This window comes from Lissotriton vulgaris, chromosome 9 (genome assembly GCF_964263255.1).
Source record: "Lissotriton vulgaris chromosome 9, aLisVul1.2, whole genome shotgun sequence".
In the NCBI taxonomy this organism is placed as follows: domain Eukaryota; kingdom Metazoa; phylum Chordata; class Amphibia; order Caudata; family Salamandridae; genus Lissotriton; species Lissotriton vulgaris.
The window spans coordinates 935,464,979-935,491,146 of NC_141697.1; the positions used below are offsets into that span (position 1 = coordinate 935,464,979).

General features: G+C 41.1%; 1 protein-coding gene across 2 annotated transcripts in view; it reads right to left on the minus strand.

Moving 5' to 3' along the window:
- The window catches only part of LOC147692561 (acylamino-acid-releasing enzyme-like), a 520,252-nt gene that overhangs the window by 167,047 nt on the left and 327,037 nt on the right, over positions 1-26,168 (minus strand). For both annotated transcript variants that reach the window (XM_086938779.1, XM_086938780.1), the window contains exons 12-13: positions 24,097-24,191; positions 9,593-9,644 (exon numbers count right to left, since the gene is read on the minus strand). In XM_086938779.1, coding sequence (XP_086794905.1) covers positions 9,593-9,644; positions 24,097-24,191 — 147 coding nt within the window. The remainder of the gene's footprint in view (positions 1-9,592; positions 9,645-24,096; positions 24,192-26,168) is intronic.

A 26,168-nucleotide genomic window follows, 5' to 3' on the forward strand; every position in this document is an offset into this window, starting at 1 on the left:
TATATTATAAACCAGAAGCCGTTGTGATGATAAATGGCGGAATGACGGATAAGATCAAAATAACTAGGGGAACCAGACAAGGATGTCCATGCTCACCCTTATTATTTGCAATATTCATCGATCCCTTTATCAGTAAATTAGAATGTAATCAAAATATCTTACCAATAAAAACACCGAACGGAAATACTAAAACACTAGCTTACGCCGACGACATCGCGATCACCACAAGCAATCCCTATGTAACAATAAAGCTGTTAGAAGAAGAGGCCTTACGTTTTGGAGAAATCTCTGGATATAAATTAAATGAAACGAAAACTCAGACAATAATCAACAAAAATATCAACTTAAGCGATGAAAGAATAGTGGGAAATGCTACATATCTCGGCGTTAATATTACCTCTAATTTGGATGAACTTGTTAAAATCAACATAGATCCGCTTCTAAAACAATCATCGGACAGCCTCAGCAGACTAAACAATTTACATCTAACTCTTATAGGGAGATGCAATGTTATCAAAATGATTTATTTACCGAAATTTTTATATTTTTTTCGCACGATATGTTTAAATTTTGATCCACTAATATTCAAACAAATCGATACGCTTTTTTCTCGATTCATATGGGGATATAAAAAAACACGCAGAGCATATAAGCACATCTCACTTCCAAGAATGAGAGGGGGTCTTGCAGCCCCAAATCTTAAAATTTATTGGTGGGCTACATTGATGAGTTATAGCAAAGGCTTACTCATGTCGGATGATTCTCCGATTGTTGAAGGGGACGTCCCTTCTCCGTGCAGACTTATTCTGGGAGCAGAAACTGGTGATCATTTGTGGCGACTAACATACGACAATCACTTCAAAAAAGTCCGATTTAAAACACTGTTAGGTACTTACAACGCTTGGTCTAACATCCGTAAAATACTAGTTATCAGTAGATACTCTCATTACACCAGTCTCATCCGAAATCATAACCTCCCAGGAATATTTCAAGATATGTGCATGATCAGATGGATCAATACTGGGATTACACATTTGGGGGTATTTTTTTCACCATTGGCCATTAAATCTTTCGAGGAACTAAAGATGGAATTTGGGCTTGAACATAGGGATTTTTTCAAATACCTCCAAATTAGAGATTTCATAATAAAAAAAGGGGGAGGCAGGGCTGAGTTTCAGAAAGTCCAGATAATAGAAGCTATTATAGGCAAGATTCCTATCAAAATAGGAGATATTTATAAAACTTTAATCTCACTGCTACCAGATGATCTGGATAGACATAATCTCAAATGGCAAAACAAACTAAATATCACTATAGACGGCGTACAATCAGCATTTCAATTCTCTCAAACATCACTAATATCTACGAAATTACAGGCTCAATATTATAAGACTTTCTTTCAACTATATTACACACCATCTCAGATTGCCAAATGGAGTATGGGTAAAGGCACGAATTGTCCAAAATGTGCTACACATGCCGCCGATATAGTACACATATTTGCCACATGCAATTCACTAACTATTATCAGATCAGAAATTTCTAAATTTCTTTCTGAAATTTTTCAAATTCCAGTCGTCATCACGACAACAGAAATAATGTTGGGACTAGAACAAGGTCTAAGATCCAGGGAAACACAGGGCCTGGTATCCATATCTATGGCCATCTTCAGGATTTGTCTGGCAACTGGATGGCTGGATCCAACTCCTCCACTATTCCAACAGTGGGGATCAAGACTGCTAGCTAGCTATAGCCTAGAAATAGCTATATACAGGAGGAAGGGGACACACAGGAAAAAAAAGGGTCTCGAGATATGGGGTCCCCTAATTAATTGGCTGCAAGATAATGAATATTGATAGGCAGTAAGTAACCTATAAGTCGTGTGAAATTAACATGACTTAATAACTTGCAAACGAATGGACGAGCGAGTATGGAAATAGAGAATAAATATCTCTAAACTTTTATAATTTATTTTTCTAATAATCTAGCTACCTTACTCTTTTTCTCCTCTCCCTCTTGTCTATGACTATGTGCTAGTATGTCCTCCATTATATGTTACCATATTTTAGCAAGATCTAGTGAAATAAGTGTATATACTTATGCTTTTGTAATAGAATTCTTGACCAAAAAAGTTTATAAGCTGGATGGGCATGGGTGGGGAGGGACAAAGGGTGGGAAGGGACTAAATTCAAAATGTACTGAATAAAGAACTGTTTAAAAAAAAAAAAAAAAAGAAGTGTCTGGGTTGTACTCTGACAATAATAAAGCAAAACGTCTTGGTCAGGAATTTAAAGAGAGCTAGACTTAAGCGTATTAACAACAGTAATTACATTTTGAATAGTTTAAGCAGCGGTATCGAATTACAACATTTTCAGAAGTGTGCAGTCACAATAATACAATTACAAATATTAGAAGTAAAGTAGATGTCAATACATACTGTCTAACAAAAAACTTATCTAGTACATCTGACTCACTGAAACTGGTAGTAAAATCTAGGTCGGGCCGCTCCGCAGGTGGCTTACTGACATTATTATCCACAAAACTATTGAAAAAATTACTTCAGCTCACTGTAACATGCAAATGGCTGCTTTGTTGTAGAATAACCCTAATTGCTGCTGGTAATAAGAATGAAAATGTGTTGATTTTAAATGTATACATGCTATGGGGTTTACAGGAGGAATATGGTGTTGAAATGGGATATTTTGTTTTATTTTTAAAAAAATTTTTTTTTTTTTTTTAAAGGGCACAACACATTATAAATTAGACTTTACAACTTTTGAAATAAAAATAAGAGAGTAAAGAAAAGACGAGAAGGAAATAAAAAAAATTTAAGAATGCATCAATAATCAGTAAAAAGAAGACACGGAGAAAGAAAAAAAAGAAAAAAAAAGAAAAAAGGAACGAGACCACAACAGTGTATCAAACATCTCAATATACATTCTAGCTACCTCTACTGTGCTTCGAGTCGACATTATTCGTCCTTCAAACTACCAGGCAAAACCTAGAGAAAAATTAATCATCATTATTCTCATCCTTCCACCTAGTTATTAGTTCCCAGATTTCTGCTCCCAATTTCCTTCCCTTTTTCCCTTTTCTTGCATAGATCGCCTTTTCCAAATAATATATCCTAAGTATCCTGGCTAGCCACTGTTGATATGTTGGTGGTAATAAATCAAGCCACGCTGAGGCAATACATAATCTCAATACAGCCATTGCGACAAAAATAAAATACACCCCTTCCCTCTGGGTTCCATCCACGTTCAGACCTAACAATATTATTGTGGGTGTCAGATTAACACAAATTCCTAACGTATTTTGAAAAAAAGCCTCAATCCCTTTCAATATAGGAGATAGCTGGGGATGTGTTGCAAATATATGTATTATATCCGCCTGCAAACTTCCGCATCTTGGGCAACCAATACCCGTTACTCCCCCCCATTGCGCTATTTTTGCCGGAGTGTAGTATAGCTGATATAATGTTTTATAATGCTGCGCCTGGAGGGCTGCGGAGCAAAGAACGTTCTGACCCAACTCTAATGACAACTTAAAACATTCTCTCTCAGTCCCTAGTTTCTCTGCCCAACTCCCACTCCATTTTTCTAAATCGTCCTCTCTTGTTTCTGTTAACTCATGATAAAACCTCTTAATAGTGCAATTTACTCCCTCCTATAATACCTCCATTATGGCATTTTTTTCAAATCCCGCAGACCCCCCTGTTTTATTTATTAAAAAACTCCTAACTTGTAGGTACTTAAAAAAGTGCCTTGTATCCACTCCATATTTTACCTGAATCTCGGAAAACTGTAACAGGCCCTGGGGCCCCATAAGATCACCAATCTTCGTGATTCCCTTTCTCACCCATATATTAAAGACTGTATCTGAAAAAATGTCTTAAGGAAAAGCCGGGTTGTTCGCCATTCTTGTATATCTATTATTATTACCTAAACCATATCTCTTACTAAATGCCTTCCAAATGTTATATGCTGCCATAATTGTCTTAAAACAGGTTCTCTTATAATAGCTTGAATCTAGATGTCTAAGCATAACATTTTTAGCCTCTTCACCCAGCAACAGGCCATATATTGACAATGTTCCTAGTTCATCCTCCCCTTCTGCCTCCGCTCCACCTAACAGTCCCACCATATATTGTAAAGCAGTGGCCCAATAATAAAATTTCAAGTCTGGTAGTGCCCACCCCCCTCGTTCTCTCGGAAGTGCCATAAACCTTAATGCTCTCCTAGTCTTTCCTTTGGACCATATGAATCTATTAATCATTGCTTCTATGTTCTTAAACCAGTTGTTACTAAAAAACAGCGGGATTGCCCTAAAGATATACAAAAATTTTGGTAACATCATCATTTTGATAATATTAGTTCGGCCAACTATCGATAAGTGCAGATTATGAAGCCTATCCAAATCCCTTCTAACTTTAGCTATGATCGGTATTATATTTAATTCCACAACTTTCTCCAACTCTGAGGTAATTATGATACCAAGATATGTACCTGTCTGTACCACCCTTTGATCCTGGCATACTGTACTTTTATTCATCACGATCTGTGTTTTAGTGGTGTTTAGGGAGTAGCCAGACACCTTACCAACATTTTTAGCCTCCAATTCCACATGTATAATAGCCTCCGTGGGGTTTGATGTAAGAACTGCCACATCATCGGCGTATGCCAGTATCTTAGACTCCCTCCCATGCGTTATTAGTGGCGCAATATTAACGTTCATTGCCATCCTACGTATCAAAGGATCCAAATAAATAGCAAACAGGGGGGGGGAGCACGGGCACCCCTGCCTTGTTCCCCTCTTAATTTGGACTGGCCTAGTTAAACCCGCGTTTACCCTAACAGATGCTACCGGGTCCCTGTATAATGCTCTTATTGCTTTAACAAATTTCCCACCAAACCCTACCCTAGTTAAAACACACCATAGATAGTCCCAGGAGACCCGATCAAATGCTTTTGGTCTCCAGTACTTGCTTGTCTATGTCTCAGATTGAGAGACTACCATGCTTATTATCTGATCAAAACCCCTTAGTGTTAAGTCTATCTTTGTCAGTAAATAATGGTGGGATGAGGGCATGGACTTTCCAGAGAAGCCTCTTGGAAGATGATAACTATATTCAACATATGTCACAGTGGATCGAGGGATTTCTTGCTATAAATAGAGGTAGTGCAGCAGCAGGTATGGTTTGGGATAGCTTTAAGGCAGGGGTGCGGGGGGAGACTCTGAGTTACAATGCAAATAAACGTAAGCAAGAACAGGAGAGGAATCTGATATTAAAAAGAGAGATACTTGAAGCAGAAGGGGAACTGAGTGAATGTGCCATCAATGGTAGACCAGTTGAGCAGGCACTTAATAAATTAGTAAAGTTAAGAATGGACGCAGAAGCGGATAACGCAATTAGAGCGGCGAAAATATATATGGTGAATAGAGAAAAATGCCATGAGGTTAGCGAAACAGTGGGGCGAACTTTAGCGGTGCGGGCAAGGCAAAAGGCTGCTATAGGAGAGGTAACGGAGATCAAAGACAATTTAGGTAATTTAGTTACGGATATACAGAGGGTAAGGGATGTCTTCAGACAATTTTATACAGAACTATATGACGAGGGGCAAGAAAAGGATCCAGGGGAGATAGAGGAGTATCTTCAGGGTATTCCAATGATGACGTTAGAAGACCAGGAACGGCATAGATTGGATACCCCCTTAAATCCAGAAGAAATAAAGGTTGCACTAATGAGCCTCCCATCCGGAAAGGCAGCGGGGCCAGACCAAATACCGTTAGAATTTTTTAAGATTTTTTGGAACGAGCTGGGGAAGGATGCGGTAGACATAATGCAACAAGCACAGGTTGGGGTATCGGTGCCAGGCTCTTGGTCTGGTGCAGAAATTGTCATCATACTAAAAAAGGGGAAGCCACCTAATGAGCCCGGATCCTATAGGCCTATAACCTTGATGAATGCTGACACTAAGATATATTCAAAGGCACTGGCAATAAGATTCGCAAGTGTTATAGGCACATTAGTCACCAGTAATCAGCATGGCTTTATACCAGGGCGGGGAACTACGCATCACACTCGGAAGCTCATTACTTTATTTGACACCATGGAGGTCACAGGGGATCTGATGGCGGCAATGTTTTTAGATGCTGAGAAAGCATTTGGCAGATTTGATTTTCTTGGTAGGAGATTTTAATCATAAACTCAAACTAAAGCAGTTAGATTTCTTTTATTTGGAAATTTTGGAGTCCTATGATATATAAATCAAGCAAAGTTTCCTGAAAGCCTTTGTTCAATGCATGATGCAAGATTGGGAAATTACCTAGCGACAAAAAGCCTCTTTTGTTTGAACAGTAGGTTACCCCAAGACTGCCCGGCAAAGAAAACTTTTAAACAAGGGACACAAAATTGCCCCATAGATTATGTTTTTATGCCAGTATGGAACTTTAACTTAATAAAGGGCTTCAGGGTTAATCATATAGAAGGCAGTGATCACAATTTTCTAGAATTGGAGCTGGTATATTTCCATCAGATTATCTGTGAGAAAGTAATTTTACAACAGATGGATTACCCAAGGCGCATATCAACACGGTTAACCGAAAAATATATAGAAAGGTTAACCAGGCTCCAACAAAACGTCGATCTAGGATGTGTGAGTGGATTAAACCTGTCCTGGTACATTGAAAAAATAAATCAAGTGGTACAAAGTATTAAGGTTGAACTTAGAACAGATGCAAAGGCCACTAAGAGTAAACAAAATACACAGGTTAGGCAAGGAAACTGGTTTAACATAGACTTTTTAAATAAAAAAAGAGAATTAAGGAGAGAAGTGCGCAGCTTGTGTAAAGAATTTGATAAGACTAGGGCAAAAAATCTTGTCAAATTAAAGAAAGAATATACCACGCACCTTTATAGTACCAAAAGAGCCCATAAGGAAACCTGTTGGGGGAAACTGCTGGAGGCTATTGAATCCAAGAATATACGACTGTTCTGGAAGCTAGTGCAATCAGCAATAAAGCCCGCAGCTGTCTCAATGAATTTTGTGATAGAAGAGGGTGCCTGGGAGGATTATTTGAAAGAATTGTATTCTCCAGGGAGAGAAATTGAAGAGGAAGTATTAGGGGACTGAAGTGGCCTGGTAGATGATCTAAAACCAGACTTTTCAGTAGAAAATGTTCTTACTACGATAAAGACCCTAAACTTAACAAGAGCTGCTGGTCCAGATAACTTGCCAGCCTTAATAATAAAATCACGGCCATCATGGTGGGCTGAATTTTTCTCCCAAATGTTCTCAGTAATCCTAGAAACAGGGATGACTTCGATTAACTGGAAGGGTGCAATAATACGGCCGATCCATAAGAAAGTGGATATTTACTCACCCAGGAATTATAGACTAATTAACCTACTTGATATTGGGGAAAAGATTTTCGCTAAAATAATATTAGGTAGGTTAAAAACTTGGGCAGAAGAGGGATCAATCATCCCAGTTGAACAAGGTGGATTTAAAGAAGGCCACTCCACAATAGATCACTGCTTTGCCCTATGGGCCCTGGCCCAGAGTCGATAGAGCAAAATGGAAGTTGCATTGTTGCTTTGTCGATTTTCGGGCAGCCTTTGACTCTGTGGACCGTAATAGACTCTGGGAAGACATGATAAAATATGGAACCCTGGAAGGTTTATTGATGATCTTAAAAGAGTTACATAGAGAAAACTGGGCCCAGGTTATTGGAGACATGCAGGGGTCATTGACTCATAAGATAACTGTAGGGAATGGCCTCAGACAGGGGTGCGTCTTGGCACACCTGTTATGTTCAATTTTCTTAGCAGATCTCCCTGCAGTATTAGAAGTTGAAAAAAGCGCAAGTCCAAGAATGAGTGGTCACAAAGTGCCCTGTCTCCTATACGCTGATGATTTAGTGATCCCTGATCAAACAGAAATAGGACTCCAAAGGAAATTAAATGTTTTTAAACAATATTGTGATAGAACATTTCTGACCGTAAATATGGAAAAAATAAAGGTTTAATGTTTCGGGAAGAGCCAAAAGAATTGTAATTGGTTTATAGGCCAAGACAAATTGGAGGCAGTTAGGAATACAGATACTTAGGCCTCTGGTTCGATAGTGCGCTAAAATGGCGCATTCACCTGAAAGCTCAAAAAGCAAAAGCTTTTTCGTCCGTATGTGGGCTAAAAAAATATAATAAAGAATAAGGATATATGTCACACAGACCCATGTTAAAGGCATTTGAAGCAATGATCCCCCCGCAAGTACTGTACGGGGCTGAGGTTCTTTACCTGAGTGGTAAATATGGGTGGGATCAGGAAGAAGGAAACATTTTAAAAATATTAATGTCTTTATCTAGCTGCACAATGATCCAAGCAATCAGAATGGGGCTAGGGTTAATATCATGGAGTGTGCAGTCCCAAATGGCCCTATTAAGATTTTGGAAGCGTCGGGACCCAGGAGATGTACAGAAGGTCTCACAATGGTGCAGAGAGGAGATTCAAACAAGTAGCCTTAGTTTGGCAAAGGATGTGAGAAGAATCCTCCAGAAAGTAGCTGGGCGCCTTAACGTGAGACTCTCCCAGCACTCCTTGGTGGTCGATTTTACAAAGAGAACGCTTATGGAACAAGGGCAGACTTATTCAAGGTCACAGGACCTTGATTATATGTCAGGGAAAAAATCGTTCCAGTGGTTAAAAAGCTCATGGGCAAAAGAAGCTTGGTTTCTGTACTTGGATATTTTGCCCAACCAAGGTTTACAACATGAAGTCTTAATGACCCGAGTTGGGATTAACCCTTGGAAGATAGAAGGAAAAATAAAGGCTGCATTGATTGGCTTAGATGGTAATTGTGGGCTAGGACTAAGAAATGACATTTTGCACATATTGCTTGATTGCACATTTGTCCTTGCCATACGGAAATTGTTTTACGCCCAATATTTTTATCACATAAGATAAATTTGCGTGCCCGAGCGGTTTGTTTACATGCAGATGTGCCGTTGTTAGAAAACTCAATAGGATTGGGAAAATTCCTGAAGGCCACATACGAATTTGTAAGGGAGAAACTGAAGGAGGGGCATGGATCTTGTTTTTAGGGCTCTCCCAAAAACGTGAATTTTCTTTAGGAATTTAGAGACCTTTGTAAATTGTGTTTTATGAATTGTATGCTTCCGAGGGTGCAACCTTCTTTTAACTTGTATAGTGTTTTAATTATTTATTTTGTTATAGAATTTATATTGTCTACACTATCTGGATCCCGATTGTGTTTTGTACTGTGGTCTATGGTCTAAATAAACAAAGTTTTCTCTCTCTCTCTCTCACTGATTAATAAACCTAAAGATATATATTGATTAAACCTACAGATATTATCAATTTTTAGATTGTTTTTCAAGAGAATAAAAAATGTCCTAATCCTGTTATTGCTCCTTAAATTTACTTTTAGTTCGTTTTTCTTTATACTTTGGTAGTTCTCTTAACTTCAGAGGAGATTATGTAGGGTGGAAAAAGTCTATGCCATTAGGGCTGTTACATTTCTCTCTTGCTGCAGTTGTCTATACAATGAACTGTCATTGAGACAAACTTCCTACCTGGGGTGATGGATCCAACAGCACTCAAGTCTGTGTCCACAACCAAGATCACCTGAAATAAAGGGTAAGTGGGTTACACATTGTCTCCGAACAAAGAGTGGCTTGAACAGTGGCTGAAAATAGCTCCCTTGGACGGTACATAGCCACATTACAATATGCCAAATCAAGTACATCACCTACCATTACATTGTCACAGTAAGTATATTATTATTATCTTCACATCATCTATATAAACCTATTAAGGATTGTACACTTCTAATATACTTACATATACCTACTTTGTCTTGTAGTAGTTAGGGCAATGCAGTGACTATGATACAATCTTCGTACATCAGAATGCATGTAGTGTGTGAGAAATTGGGTTGTTGGGTGACTGGTGTGTCAACCCTAATCAATGGACAACCACAATACCCGGCAGGGTGAACCAGAAAATGTCCCTAAATTAACCTGTGCTTAACCCTGGATAGCTTGACACAAAAAGCAGTCAGGATTAACTTAGATGCATTACTCAAACAGTAAAAAAGTGAAAACACTAAAAAAGAAAAATTCCAAACCAGCTAAAAACATGAGTAAATTTTATTAAATTATTTGACACAAAAATCCAATCAGTAGAACCGGAGTTATGAATTGTTTAAGTTTTTAGTGAAATGAAGACCTAAAAGATCAAAGCGCCAACCTCAGACATCTTATCACACAAAACTGTGTCAAAGTTGAAAAATATGGCTGGCAGCGATGTAGCACAGTTCAGATACAAGAAGTGGATTGGGCCCAGTAACCTCTTACATTTGGACTTAGATTTTTTTTTTGAATGTTCTGAGAAAGTGAAGTTCAGGGGGGCAAAGCTGCAGGAGGAGCCCGAGGAGATAGCATTGTCATTAAATAGCCTTGGATCAAAGCAGCTGTGAAGATTTCTACCTTCGAACTTAGGGGCACATTTACAAGCCCCTTGAGCCACTTTTGCGTCACTTCTAACATGGGAAAAATGACGTAAAAGTGGCGCAAGGGGCTTGTAAATCTGCCCCTTAGTCTCTAAAAATGGAAGTCAAAAATCTCCAAAGGAGAACTATCACTACCACATTCCCCAGTTGTGGTTCAAGCAGGTTAACACTGTTCTCAGCAGGTTCCTGTGGGGAGAAGGGGCTGCCCGCATTGCCCTCAGAACTTGTTTCCAACCCCCGTTCTCTGGGGGTATCGTCATGGCTTATGTATACTCACACTACTCCGCTTCTCATCTACTGAATATAAACGATTGGTAGTATGACCACCATAGCAGCCCAGCATATGCGGTTGAGAGGTGGGTGATGGCTGCTATATCCCCGCTGAATATCTGTTTGAATGGAATGGGGGTTAAGTCTCTCTCCCTTGGAACACATGTGGTCCTAAATGTGTGAAAGCATTCCCTGCGGCAGATGAGATGGTGGGGGAAGTTAACGGCATGGATCCCATTGTGGCAGGGCAAAGTGCTGCGACAGGTGGCCCAGCTGGAGGCTTCTAGAAGTGGAACACTATCTAGATCTCTACCCAGTGCATAGATTTTAAATCATATCAGGAGATCCACGAATACCACTTACGCCGCAGCCAATTCCACCGGTACTTGCAATTTCGTCATGTCCTTACCCCCTACATTAAGAATCTCATGGATTTTTCAGAATTTAACCCAGTGGATGGTAAGCTCCTTCTGAGCGACCTGGGTTCTCACAAACTAGTGCAAATGTACTAATCTCTTGTCCAAATAGTTCAAACACATTGTAGTGTAGTTCCTATATTCCCAATAGGCTCTGCGCATTAGAATAATATATCCTATAGATTAGACATAGGACTGAGGTCAACTAGGTCTCTATCGAATATACTAAACCTAATTGTGTGTGTGCAAGCTAACTCAGAGGTTACTAGAAACTTTCTCGAATGCACAAGAAGGGATTCGTTTCTGACAACTTCATAAACATGACAACTTTGTTTCCCAAGAATAAGAATATATCTCTCAGAGTTGTGGAAACAATAGATAAGTATTTCACTCAGTCAATCGTGCATACTTCGTTTCTACAGAGTTGCAGAGAAATAGTGAGACAGGTGTTTTCAATAAAAAGGGTTTAGTCTTCTTTCTCATGCAAGAGAAGTGAACTGCTACAATCGTTATGCAGACTGCAAAGTATAATGCATACAGCATAAACAGTAATCTAAAATAATACTGTAGGAGCATTGTATGGTTTCTAAGCCATATAAAAATACATACATAAATAATATTGACTAAAATACTCAACTGGTGCTTCTAAAATACACCTACCCCAATGTACCTAACCTAAGTATAGTACGCGGGAAGAAGTAAGTATTGTGTAGCATAGGTTTAGTTTTTGCCAAGAATCTACCAAAGGATTGGCGTTTCACAGCGTATGGCGGAGACCTCCGTGCAGCTGAGGGCGGAGAGTGAGGAGGCGGAGTCGCGTCTGCCAGCGGGACCGCGGAGCGGGAGCTGGGGAAGAGCGGCTCAGGAAATCGGCAGAGGACGCCAAATGATAGCCAGGATTGGAACACAAACTAGCGGAGGTCGGGGGAGAGGAGAAGAATCTTTGGCAAAGTCCGTGTCCTTGGAGGTGAAAGGCACCGAGGGTTTGTTGGAGGCTACACAATATTGTTCCCAGCGGATACTGACTCGGAGCAATTAAGGAGTGGGGTAAATACTAAAAAATTGGTGTTGGGGCGTCCCAGGTACCTATTAAGGAGTACTAAGTCTGACAATAACGAACCTGTTCTGGGTAAGCCTAAATTATCACAAAAAAGTTTCAAAAAGTGCTCCATCAAAGAGCCCAAAACCACTAAGTTAGGAGAGTGTTCCTTAAAAAAAGATACGAAAAAAGGAAAGCAAAAGGGGCTGAACATAAGTTAGTTACGACCCCATCGCTTAATTCATATTTTAAGTCAGTTCCCAAGGTATTGGTTTTGAAACCACACCCTGCACTGCCAGTTCAGAACATCATCCCTGTCTCTGTTAAGGGTGGAGAGATAGTGCAGCCTCTGCTCGGAGGCATAGAGGAGCAGGATTGGTCTGCGCAGTTAACCCCAAATCCCTTCCAGGCTTTGGCAATTGAGATGGAAGCAGAGGAGGGAGAAGTTATGCTAGTGACCACAGAAATGACTGACGCAGAGATCTCTCAACAGCTGAATATACCACTAGCAGTTGACCGACTAGCAGGAGGCGGAGTCGCGTCTGCCAGCGGGACCGCGGAGCGGGAGCTGGGGAAGAGCGGCTCAGGAAATCGGCAGAGGACGCCAAATGATAGCCAGGATTGGAACACAAACTAGCGGAGGTCGGGGGAGAGGAGAAGAATCTTTGGCAAAGTCCGTGTCCTTGGAGGTGAAAGGCACCGAGGGTTTGTTGGAGGCTACACAATATTGTTCCCAGCGGATACTGACTCGGAGCAATTAAGGAGTGGGGTAAATACTAAAAAATTGGTGTTGGGGCGTCCCAGGTACCTATTAAGGAGTACTAAGTCTGACAATAACGAACCTGTTCTGGGTAAGCCTAAATTATCACAAAAAAGTTTCAAAAAGTGCTCCATCAAAGAGCCCAAAACCACTAAGTTAGGAGAGTGTTCCTTAAAAAAAGATACGAAAAAAGGAAAGCAAAAGGGGCTGAACATAAGTTAGTTACGACCCCATCGCTTAATTCATATTTTAAGTCAGTTCCCAAGGTATTGGTTTTGAAACCACACCCTGCACTGCCAGTTCAGAACATCATCCCTGTCTCTGTTAAGGGTGGAGAGATAGTGCAGCCTCTGCTCGGAGGCATAGAGGAGCAGGATTGGTCTGCGCAGTTAACCCCAAATCCCTTCCAGGCTTTGGCAATTGAGATGGAAGCAGAGGAGGGAGAAGTTATGCTAGTGACCACAGAAATGACTGACGCAGAGATCTCTCAACAGCTGAATATACCACTAGCAGTTGACCGACTAGCAGGAGCAATAGGAGGAATAGGTGAAGAAGTGATGGAAAGAGGGACAGAGGTAGGGAAAGTGGATAAAGCGATACCCCTAGTGACAATAGACAATATAATCACAGGGAAAGCATTGATACCTCAGGAAGAATTGGAGAAGATGCAGATAGCCCTTCAGCAGAATAGCTCAGACACATCAGATATGTCGGTACTGGCGCTGCTAAGAAAGTTGGAAAGAGATATCCATATGGGTTTTGAAGCTTCAAAAAGAAATCAGGAGCGTATAAGTGCTACATGCAGTCTACTAGAGGACAAACTTGATAAATTAAGTACTCATAAAGAAGTGATTGAGACAGAGATGAAAGTGATGCAGGGGAGAATTTTGGATAATCGTAAAGAAATCGAGATTATAAAATTTACAGAACGAGAGACTGACGAGAGAGTTGAGAGATTGGAAAATATGCAAAGGCGTAATAATTTGAAGATCTTAAAATTACTAGAAGGAAAGGAGGGGTCAGACATAAAAAGTTATGTAGTCCAATTGTAAAAAACGGAGCTACAGTTAGAAGAGACAGAAGAAACGTTGCTACGTGACATTCAGAGAGTTCAGCGAGACCCCTTCCGGTTGAATCCAAATCGCTCTAAACCAAGAAAAATATTAATTAATTTCTTAACGTACAACTTAAAAGAGAAGATTCTGACAGCAGCCCTCAAGAAAAAGAATATAATTGTGGATGGAATTGCAGTAGACATTAGGTCAGATTTATCACCAGCCACAGCAAGTAGACACTAGGATTTAGGAAAGCGAATGGCGCCACTTAGAGCAATGGGGGCAACTGTTCAATTGAAATTCCCTGCTTTTCTAAAAGTAATGTGGCAAAATAAAATGTACACGTTTCGTGCAGTTGAAGAGGTAGATGCCTTTTTGGATCAATGTCAAGAAGAATAGTATTAAAAAGGTCAGATTACTGTTTAACACCCATAAAAAACAATGAATTAGTGCTACAGGAAAGTAGAGGCACCGCTACTGCGGCATCCACTGGCCTAGGCCATGGGAGTTTTGGTTGGGATTTCCAGGGAGGGAGAAGGGGGGGGAGGAACAGGGGGGCTTTAGGGTAGGGGTAGGGGCAGGGGGGAGGTAATGGGGGGGGGCGGGGAGGGAAGTGGGAGCAAAAAAGAAAAAAAATCTTCAGGAGCATCTTCGCCACCAAAAAAAAGGGAACTGTGGGCTAGCTTTTATGAGTGGGGTTAAGACTAAGGAGCTAAGGTTCCTCACATGGAATGTTAATGGTTTACGGGTAAAATATAGGAGACAATTGATATTGAAATATCTAGAAGACTCCCTTGCTCATGTGATTATCTTACAAGAGACCCATTTAACTGAAAAAGAAAGTAAGGGGATTTTTTCAGCTCAGAAATGGATTGCTAGCGTTGTTCTTACACCCCAAGAGATAGTAACGAAAGGGGTGGCAATTTTGATTAGGAAAGGGGTTGATATTGTTATGGAAGACAAGTTAGCAGATAAAAGAGGTATATGGGCGATTGTTAAGATAAGAGTGGCAGGGGAAGTATTGGTAGTAGTTGGGTATTATGGACCGAATGTCGATGACCCAACGATTTTGGAAAACCTAGCAACAGAATTATTAGATTTTTCAGGAAAAATAATTATGGCCGGAGATTTCAATACAGTTTTAGACTGTAAATTAGATAGGACAGGAAATAGCAGGGCTGTGGTAAATGGTAAAATGTCGTCTAGGTTAAGGTCGATTATGGCACAGCAAGGGTTATGTGACATTTGGAGATTGAAAGCAGGCCAGCAGTCAGGATTTACGTTTCATAATAAAAAATATAATCACAGTTCACGAATAGATTTTTTTTTTGTAGATATTAGGTTGAAAGATCGGGTTACGAAAGTGATACACTTAGGAGCGCATATGTCAGACTACTCAGCTGTTGGGTTAAATTTGGAATTAGGAACAAACGATTTGAGTTCAATCTGGAGGCTGGACCATACCATTTTATTTATGAAGACTATTTAGAAACCCTAAAGGTTGAGTTACACGTTTTTCTGGATATAAATGAAGGATCAGCTAAAGAAGATATAGTATGGGATACATGTAAGGCATTCTTGAGAGGGAGATTGGGAGCTCAGGGTGCTAAAAAGAGGTGACTATATTATAGCAAGATTTCAGAGTTGGAGAAAGAAATACGAGTTTGGGAAGGTAGTGGAATTAGATTAGGAGGAAATGTAACTGAAGAGGAAGTCAAAAATAAGCTCCTGGATTTAAAAATAGAACTTACAGCAGTACTCTCATAAAGAGTTAAAGAAAGATGGGAAGCTAGCCAGCTGGCTCACTTCTCATATGGAGAAGTGTGTGGCAAACTGCTAGCGTGGAAAGCAAAAAAAAGATCTAATACGTAATCAAATAAAAGAAATTAAAAAGATGGATTCAGGAGAAATTATAACAGCTAGCAAAAGAATTGCAGAACCTTTTCATGGTTACTTTGTAAATGTTTACTCAGAAGATCTTTGTCCAAGAAAAACTGAAATGGAAAACTGGCTACATCTCTTGAAACCTCTCTCCGATGATTGGATGGGAGCACTAAACGGGGAAATTTCGCAAGATGAAGTGGTTAAAGTGATTAAAGATAGTAAAAGAGGGAAAGCACCCGGCCCGGATGGCCTCCCGGCTGAAGTATATAAAGTCTTAGTGGATTCAATTGCTCCCACACTGTGTCAATTGTTTAACCAAGTTTTTAGAGGGGAGGTAACTATACCTAGCTCTTGGAATGAGGCAACAATCTCCCTAATACTTAAACCAGGAAAATCACCTAGCAGCTTAGATGCATATAGACCTATATCACTTTTGAACTGTGATTATAAGTTTTTTTCAACATTTTTAGCCGACAGACTTAGTAAGGTCATTCATAAACTGATCCATGAGGATCAAAAAGGTTTTGTTAAGGGGAGATATCTCAAAGAACTAACTTTTACTTTGATTGGAATAATAGATATGGCTTCCAGACATGAGTATCCCTTGGCGGTGATAGCTTTAGACGCCGCCAAGGCTTTTGATCGTGTCAACTTTACTTATTTAAAAAACACTCTTGCAATATCTCAACTTAGGAAAGAACTTTACTCATTCTCTCTTCCCTCTGTACTGCTCTCCGATATCACGCGTATTAGTCAATGGAATTCTCACTCACCCCATTAAAGTAATGCGTGGTACTAGACAAGGGTGTCCTTTATCACCCTTGCTCTTCAATTTATACATAGAGCCATTGGCTTGCATAATCAGAGCCTCAGAAGAGATACCCCCTTTTATAGTTGGTGATTGGTCAAAAAAACTGGGTTTATATGCAGATGACATTATTATTTATTCTTCTAATTTGCATCATTCTTTGGAAAATTTGGTGAAAATAACGAAGAAATTTGGAAACGTTTCAGGCTATCAGATAAATCAGGATAAAACTGAGATAATGGCTTGGAATTTAAATACGGAAGGGGTAATTAGTAAATCAGAAATGAGGTATCTGGGGGTCAGGATAACTCAAAATATTGAAGATCTTGCTAAAACTAACTTTCTCAAGACTAAGAAAGAAGTCATGGCCATTTTAAAAGGATGGATGAATCTTCCCCTGTCATTATATGGTCGGACTAATCTTGTGAAGATGGTGATTGTGCCAAACGTCACATTTTTGTTTGAGACTATCCGACTCGGTTTTAGAAAAGAATGGTTGGCCAAATTACAGAGCGAGATAGTATCATTTATTTGGGCATCAAAAGGTTCACGGCTATCGTGGAAAAAGTTAAGGAGGAGAATAAACAAAGGTGGTCTGGCTGCTCCAGATTTACAAATTTATGCATGGGCTTTTTGTTTAAAGAATTGTAGGATGCTGCTCGGTGCCCTAACTAAATCAACGATAGAAGAAATATTTGGTGTGCTGCTGAAAAGTTGCGGATATGATGATTTTGGTTTTTTATATAAGTTTGCAGATCCTAAATTTTTCAAAAATGTGAAACTTAAGGTTTTTACGGGACCTGGCGGAGGTATGGTACAAAATAAGAAGAATATTGAAATTGCCTTATTTTAGTTATATGACCCCAATATTGGACTCTCCTGGAGCTCCACTTTGGATAAAAGATGTTCTGGCCTTTCAGTTGAAAAAAGAGGATGCTTTGCAGAGATGGAAAGATTTGTTCCAGGATGGTAAACTGCTGCCTTGGGGCCTTTGCCAGCAACTGTGGGGTCAGGTCTTCTCGAGTTATAAGTATTTACAGATTCAGAGTTGGGCAAATGATTCAGAAAATGTAATTGGGACCCAGATCGATTTTGAGTTGAAGCTGGGGATAGGGACCTTTAAGAAGGAAGTGGCCACATGGTACTGGATGATACTGGAAATGGAAGATGGACCATTTATGCTTCCGGAGGCTCTGTGAATGGAATGCTTGCCGAAGATCGCGACAGAGAACCAATGGCAAGTAACCATGTCTATGCTTTACAGTATTGTTAAACCCGCAAATTTAAGGCAAAATCTTTTGTTTACTATCCATAGGGCATATCGGTCCCCTCGTAGATTATCCAAATTCAAAATTGGCGGAGTTGTGGGGTGTCCGAAATGCAAGACCCCAAATGTGGATGATCTACACATGTTCGTCTTTTGTCCAAATATAAGACAATTCTGGCTGAATGTAAGTAACTGTTTATCTAAAACTCTGAATCTGCGGATGGAGGTAAGCCCCGAATTAATAATAACGGGGAGATATGATTTAGAAAACAAAAGCATGAATGATAATGTAAGACTTACCTTTTCTGCCATGTTGCTAGCTCGTAGAGAGATATGTAAGTTATGGGTCTCACCATCTAGACCTAATTTAATGGACTGGAGTTTTGCCATGAGGTATATGGCTAAGCTTGACACTTCAGATCACACCAAGAGAAATCGAGGATTTTGGGTACCCTTCCTTGCATGTTTTGGTTGAATAATATTATTTGGTATGATTTTCCGATGATTAAGCCCGCGCCTATCTCGCTGGTATTTATTTATGGGATTCCAGGTCGGAAACAGAGTAAGAGGAAGACACACTTGGTGAGTCAGACGGCCAAGAAAGATCGCTTGATGAATGGCCAGACGCAAAATAGGTGGAGTTTATGCCTCGCTACTCTAACCAGCCTATGAGATAAAAAGCCCAGTGGTGGACTAAGTTAGAAGATATGGGTGGCGAGACGGCAAATGAGGAAAAAAAAAAATTATAATAATCTACCAAAGGTTTCTCTAGGTTCTAATCAGCTCCATACCTTGGTTAGAATGAAGGAGGTCTGGTATCTCTGTCTCGGGACTCGATTTCCTAACACCCCGCAAGGGGAGCCGGAAACACTGGAGCTGGATTCTGGGCAGGAGAAAGGCAGCTTCCTGTTCAATGCGTCAGCTGGAGAGTCGGCTTCCTTCTGCACCTGCTGTAGAGAGCTGCGTCGGGCAAGTAGGTCTTCGAACTGCTCCGAACTACTGTATCTTGCAAGAGCAAGTGAAGATATATTAATACCTTGAAGGTGTTTAGGAATGCCATAGTTTGACGTAAAGTCAGGCCTATGAACGTCAGGAAAGAACCCCTAGGGAATAGTTGTTCTTCGTAAAGTAACTGAGTTCTTGGACAAATCAATATTCAAGCAAGGGAAAGTTCCCTAACTGCTTAAGCTGGTTTTCCAAGAAATCGTTGTGACGTTTGGTACGGGTGGAAGTAGCCATGCCTGTATTTGGGTAGCATGGGCTATGCCTAAATAAGGGTTTGATTTCTATGCCTATATAAGGGCAATGTGAATTGAAACCTATATAAGGGCATGAATCGGGAAAATTCACTCGGAGCTTAAAACGCGACACAACAACATTGCCCACCCTTAGAGCGGCTTGGGAAGCTGACCTTGACACACTAGACAAGAATGACTGGACAAAGGCCCTGAGTGCATCCCCAAGAGGCGGCGATTTCTACCCACCTCCGACTGATACAATTTAAGTACCTGCACAGAGCTTATTACATGTGATACTGCTTCACGGCGCATGGGGCGTGATCAGTTCCCCAGTTTGCCTTTGCTGCAGGGTTGACGAGGGTACTTTCATTCATACCGTGTGGAGCTGCATGGCACTGTACTGGTTCTGGTGAGGTGTGATGTCCTGTTTGACGGAGGTTCTCTCCTGGGCGATCCCACTGGACCCAAAGTTGATTCTACTTATGGGTAGGGGGGAACAGATATAAAGGGTCACTTCTGCTTCTGGGTTTCATCCTGGCTAAACAAGACATAGTTAGAGCATGGAAGGCAGAGCCCCTTCCCACCCCCCGCATCCATTGCAGTGTGAAAAAAACGGATGGAACACTTTATGAGCCTGGAGGTTGCGGTGTACCGGGTGCGGGGATGCCCCCAAAAACATCCCAAGATCTGGCAGAGGTAGGCCTATTACAGGAGTATTGTCTTTGAACCTGTCTGCTCTGCCAGATGTCTTAATTAGGAAGAAATCCTAGGGTATGGGACAACGAGTCAGGGGATTAATGCATGTGAATAATGCTCAGTCTGTTGAAGGGTATTTTGTATGTTGTATTGTGCTCAGGTTGGGTTGAATGTGTCTATTTCTTGTTTTTGTTGAGGGGTGCAATCATTTCATTGTCCTGTACATATATTTTGCCCAGCATGGCTATGCTTCTTTAGTAAAGCCCAATAAAATTTGTTATGAAAATAAAATCTTCAGTGGGAGAGGCAGAGGGCTGTAGCCAAAGACAGTTCCACGAGGCCGGATACCCCTTTGGTGAAGGATTGCTGAAATGGATTTGTTGCTGTGGAAAAGAACGTAGCGGCAGAAGCCACAGAGTCAATCCAGCCAGCGATACACTTCGGGCAGATAGGCAGGCTAATTGGATCTAGTCTCTGTCTGGTTCTCAGAGCAGTTTTTAGCGAAAAGAGTTCTAGGTCCCCATTTTTTTATTTTGGCTATTCCAGGCTCCTTTCGCACAACTTCCAAGATTCCAGGACTGGCCGGGAAACACTTGGAGGGTCAGGACTCAATCAGGCTCGGTCCAGGTGCAGGTTCAAGATGGAGATAGCATTTGGTGTCCCTATGGATTTAAACAGGAGGCGAGTAAACTAACCCTGGTGAGTCACTTTGGATGTCCTGGGACAGTTGACGATCCAGTCCTTGTACCCAGGCAGAAGGTAGTAGACCAGCAGGATAATAGATGAATGAATATCTGTATAAATGGAAGGCGGTTAGGTCTCCATTCCAGCAGTCCTTCAGAGTAGCAGTCAAGCAGAGTGGCAGTTTTTTCAAGCAGAACAGCACTCCTTCTTCCTGGCAGAGTTTTCACAGGTTCAGAAGTGTACTGAAGAGCCAGTGTCTGATGTCCTTCTTTTATACCCTCCCTCCTTTGGAAGGTGGGAGAAGCTTCTAGGACAGTGGCTTTTATAGTGCATGGAATTGTATGACTCCCCTGCTCTGGCTCCAAGCTTGCTGTAGTGACAATGTGTGGGTGTTAGGCCACCTACTAAAACGCAGAGCACAGGCTATTCATTCGGCCAGCAGGTGGCCCATTCAGGCACACCTAATTTATCTATTGAGTGACTGTCTGGGAGAAATTCACTAAGTTTGCCATGTTAGACCCAGTCATGTGACCCAAGCCAGGCTACAGGCACAAAAGGACTAACAGCGAAAAAATGCCAACTTTCTAAAAGCTGTACTTTTAAAATTGTGATAAAAAACCTGACCTTACCATTAAATAGGATATTTCACTACAATTCCAAAGACACCAAACATGATGTAGCTGCTTGCTCCCAACTGGAAATTACAGCTTATTGCCTCGCAGTAGTGAAAAACAAATGAAGGAGTTTTTTGGTACTACCAGTACGTGTAAAACTTAAAATGACATGTCCATTCAAATAAATAGCACCCAGCCCTATAGGCTGCCTAGGGCCTACCTTGGGGGTGATTTATGTGTAATAAAAGGAGAATGTAAGGCTTGGCAAGGAGGTTTTAATGTCATGTTCACATTGCAGTTAGTTTAAAACTGCATTCAGGCTGCAAGGCCAGGCCTGGGACATGTTTCAAAGTGCTACTTCAGTGGGTGGCACAATAAGCGCTGCAGGCCCACTGATAGCATTTAAGTTACAGGCCTTAGGTATATAGTATACCACTCTACAAGGGACTTACACAAGTAAATTTAGTATATGCCAATATTGGGTATGAGCCAATTTAACCATGTTTCGAGGAGAGAGCAGAAGCACTTTAGCACTGGAAAACAGTGGTAAAGTGCACAGAGTCCTAAGGCCAAGAAACATAAGTTGAGCAAAATGAAGGAGGTGAGGTAAAATGTTCTGGGGAAGATCATCCTAAGGTTGACAGGTCTAACATGGTGTAGGACGGATATAGAGAACTTAAATCACAAATGGCACACAATGACCAAACTATAAATGATCTTTTTCTTTCAGACCTTACAATTAAGGAAATATACTTTTTGAAGGAGTACATCTGGAGGCAAACACAACCTTATAACATTGATCCAAATTGGGGAGGCTGGACTGCAAAGGAAGTGGTGATGGATGAAGCTGACACATGGTAAATTAGCATGGGATGAGAATATTAAGGCAGAATGGAACTAAGTAGATGTGCTAGGTGAGATGAAGATTCCACAGTGATTAATTTGCAATTTGTATTTGACTGGGTCACTTACAAGGCTTGCCATGTGAAAGATGCAGTCTCTTTAGGGGGAGTGATTAAGGTCTGTTGATGAATAGTAATTATGTATGTCTGATTTTAGCACAGGTGCTACATTGCATGTTTTAACAACTGTACTAAAATCAGTAGCCCCGTAAATAAAAAATACATCTGAAAAAGGTTAAGACATTAATTGTAAATGAGGGTGCATCTGTGTACTTTGACATCGGACTTAAGCACAACATTTTATTTCGTATAGTAGGACCAGTGCTCTGTTACATCACACACAGAACAGAAACAATGCTGGAAGGAACAAAGCATCTTTTTATCCGTCAGAACTAGTTTTATTCCAGCATCTGCAGTGTTCACATCTCTCCCTCATAAAATAGATACACTTAGGCAGCAGCGGTGCAAGTTTCCCTTCATCACAGACCATGTACAGCTTGAGCAGTGGTTGCAAAAATTAACTCACAATGGCAACTTTGCCATCACTGGTGAGAGGCTGCTGCAGTTGTGAAGATTGAAAGGTTACTGACCGTCCTTGCCATTTTGTCACCATCTTCACAGTCAAAGTTGTCCATGGGGAACAACCTCTACGGTGCGCAAGTATACAAAAAAGTGATGGATGGAATGCTTCAATTAATCTCAGCAGCTGGTAATCATTTGGGCTGCATCCCAGTCCATCGTTTTTTTGCTCACCCCGCCACGTCAGTTTGGATGCAGCCAGTTAACCCTGCTCCAATGGGAATAGTCAAGCCTGCACTACGTGGCCAGGTCCTCCATGAGCCAGAATACAAGCAACTCAGTACAGGTTTCGCCCTAGTTAGGGCTCATCAGCCAGGTATAGCTTTGTTGCAATGACAGTGTGCATGGGGCCAATGTCTGGGCACACCTGCCCCACTTAGGGTGACATACTAGGTATACAAAAAGGTAATAGATGGAATGCTTGAATTAATCTCAGCCACTGGTAATCACTTGGGCTGCATTCCAGTCCATCGGCATTTTGCACACCATGCTACCTCAATTTGGACCGAGCCATATTCAAATTAGTCTTGCCCCTGTGCCATTGAGAACAGTCCAACCGTAACTACTAGGCCAGGACCTCCTTATACCTGAACATAAGCCACCCAGGACCGGTTTTGCCCTAGTTAGGGCTCATCGGCCAGGTATAGCTTGGTTCCAGTGCGCAAGACATCTGTGGGCATCAGCAGGATGAGGCCGAGGTTGCAGGGACTGCTGCATGATTGCTCCAGAATCATTTATGAAAAGTGCAGGTTTTTTTAATTGCAACTTCTTTTGCTGTATGTTCTGGGGATGCAGTGCTGTGACTTTGAAAAGGCAGAGACCGGGGTCCCTGTTCCTTACAAGCCTCCATCGTTGCATTCACAGCTGCTCACAAAGATGAGTAAAATGAATCCAGCCTAAAGAATTGGGATGTGATGGTATGAATCCTTGTGACCAATCTCTTCGAGAGCTGCCAAATGGATACATTCAGGTCACAGCAAGGATTTGGCCAGGTTGTATTGCAGACTCAGTCAGTGCACTCACTGCACCTGTCATTTTGATCTCAACTTCCATCCATGCAGTGCATGGGTGAACATCTGTCCTAACCCTAAACTGCTGTTAGGGGGAGTATCCGTGCTTCACGCGCAGCTAATGCGTACAATCACGGATCGAATTGGGGCTTGCTCTGCTAATGCCTAGGCTGTGGTCTGTGGAGAGGCCTGTCTATGTGCATCTAGTTTACACAGAACACTAATCCAATAAAGGTCAGCAATCCCATAGAAATTATTTGAAAGTCCTTTTCCTGCAGCTATGATAACAGAGAAAAACATTTATTTTAAGGAAACATATGAAAGTGAAACAGGCCTTACAGTACCTGCCTGCTCCTCTGTGGGGTGCTAAACACCACCCTCCTGCTGTCCATCGACCAGCAGTTCAGGGGCAGAGATGCTGTGTAGATGCCCGCAAAACCTGTCAACAGGAAAATGAGCAGCATTAGGCTCGCACCTTGTGTTCTGCTTCCTCGTGATGATGAACAGCTTCCACGAATCATAACATTATATCGGGAGCGGATTTGACAATACAATAATTATATCCCAAAATATGAACTTATAATTTTCGAATAATGCAATAATTTGTCTTCAAATATCACTTTAAAAAAAAAAATAAACAACATTTTCCCCAGACATCTGCTTGCCATTTTCTTAAAATACACGTTTTGCTCTGAAATGCCATTGTTATTGTTTCAGAGGACACAAATATCAGATTGTAAGTTTCATTCAGCAATCACATTTACAAATACCCCACAAGTATATACACTGGCTCACGTGCCCATTAGTCACTAGCCGGAAATGCACACAACAATGGGTCCTATTATGAATTTGAGAAATTTCATGAGAAATTCCGGGTGGCTGTAATTAGTGTTAAATGCAAAAACAACAGTTGATGGACAGAATGCAGAACAATGTCATACATTCACCCCAGTACAGAGATCTGGGCCTAAATTCATTGTTTTTTTGCACTCCACACCACCCCAGTTCAGACATGGCCATATGCAAATCAGCCTTGACCCTGTGCCTCATGGGAACAGTCCAGCCAGAACTGCCAAGCCATGTCTTTCCTGGACCGGAATCAAGCATCCTAGCACAGGCACCCTTGCAACATGGCGCAAGGGTGCCTGCCGTGGCGGTAGGCAGCTTCTTCAGCGCCAGCACTAGGGGAAACACAGGGGTGCACTGCAATCTTGTAAATACTGTGTTACCAATTTTGGGGTAACAGTGCACTCTGTCAATTTCTAGTAATTAGGCCCCCTTGAGTCTAAGGCGCCTAATCCTGACCTCTCAGTACATTCGCTTTCTTCTGTCAGCTACTTATCTGGGTGTCGGAGTGGGTGTAAGCAATAGGAATTCTAACCACAGGTGTAGCTGCCTTTTGTTTAGCTCTTCACTTAAGCTTATACATTTATTATTCCTGAAGTGGATAAACCACTACAGGTAATAATATTATAACGCGACCAATTATGTTTCCATACAAGCTTCATGCATATGTTTTTGCTTTTAAGCACTTTCTCAAAAAAGTTACCAAATACATTTTTTAATCACGCTTCATATTTTGGGAATATGCTTGACAAATTAACTGCAGGAAGCACGCATTTTTAAAAAAAAAGTGTGTTACATTTTTAGAAACATGAAGTACAAATTTTCGTTTATTTCTATACCCTAAATCCGCACTTTGTACAACTACACAGAACCTTTGCACAAATACAGTTGATTTACCAATGTAACAGGTAAGGCAACCTTGAACTAAAAGTAGTTGCCTTTGTAAAAGACCAATGGCCTGATTTAGATCTTGGCAGATGGGTTACTCCATCACAACAGCGACGGATATCCCGTCCGCCGAAATATAAATCTCATAGGACATAATGGGATTTATATTCCGGCGGACGGGATATCTGCCACCATTTTGACAGAGTAACCCGTCCGCCAAGATCTAAACGAGGCCTTAAGTGTAATTGAACTCAAATTGAATCTCCAGCCATTGCAAAGATGATCAAAGCAAAATAATTTGGGGAACACCATAAAAAGTTCATTTCCATGCATAGGGTTTTTGAGGGGTTTGAAGTAGGGGACACCACTGTGACCTGTATTTTGTTGGGAACCTTTAAAAGTCTGCTATTAGACTGCAGACTTGTGGTCTACTGGCAGGTTCTTAGCCCTTCATCCTTTAGGCCGAGTGGTATGACCCAGGATATAAGTACAGGCTACATACTTGGATGAAGCCTGATTATTCAGGCAATTGTGTGATATGGTGTAGCAACGTGTTGAAAGTACGTATAATAGTCAAAAGGACTGTAATTTAGAGAAAGAAAGACACAGCAGTCCTTGCTTACAGAGCAAGTGAGAAGTGAATCCAGTAGCTAATGGCTGCATCACAAGTGGCACATTTGCA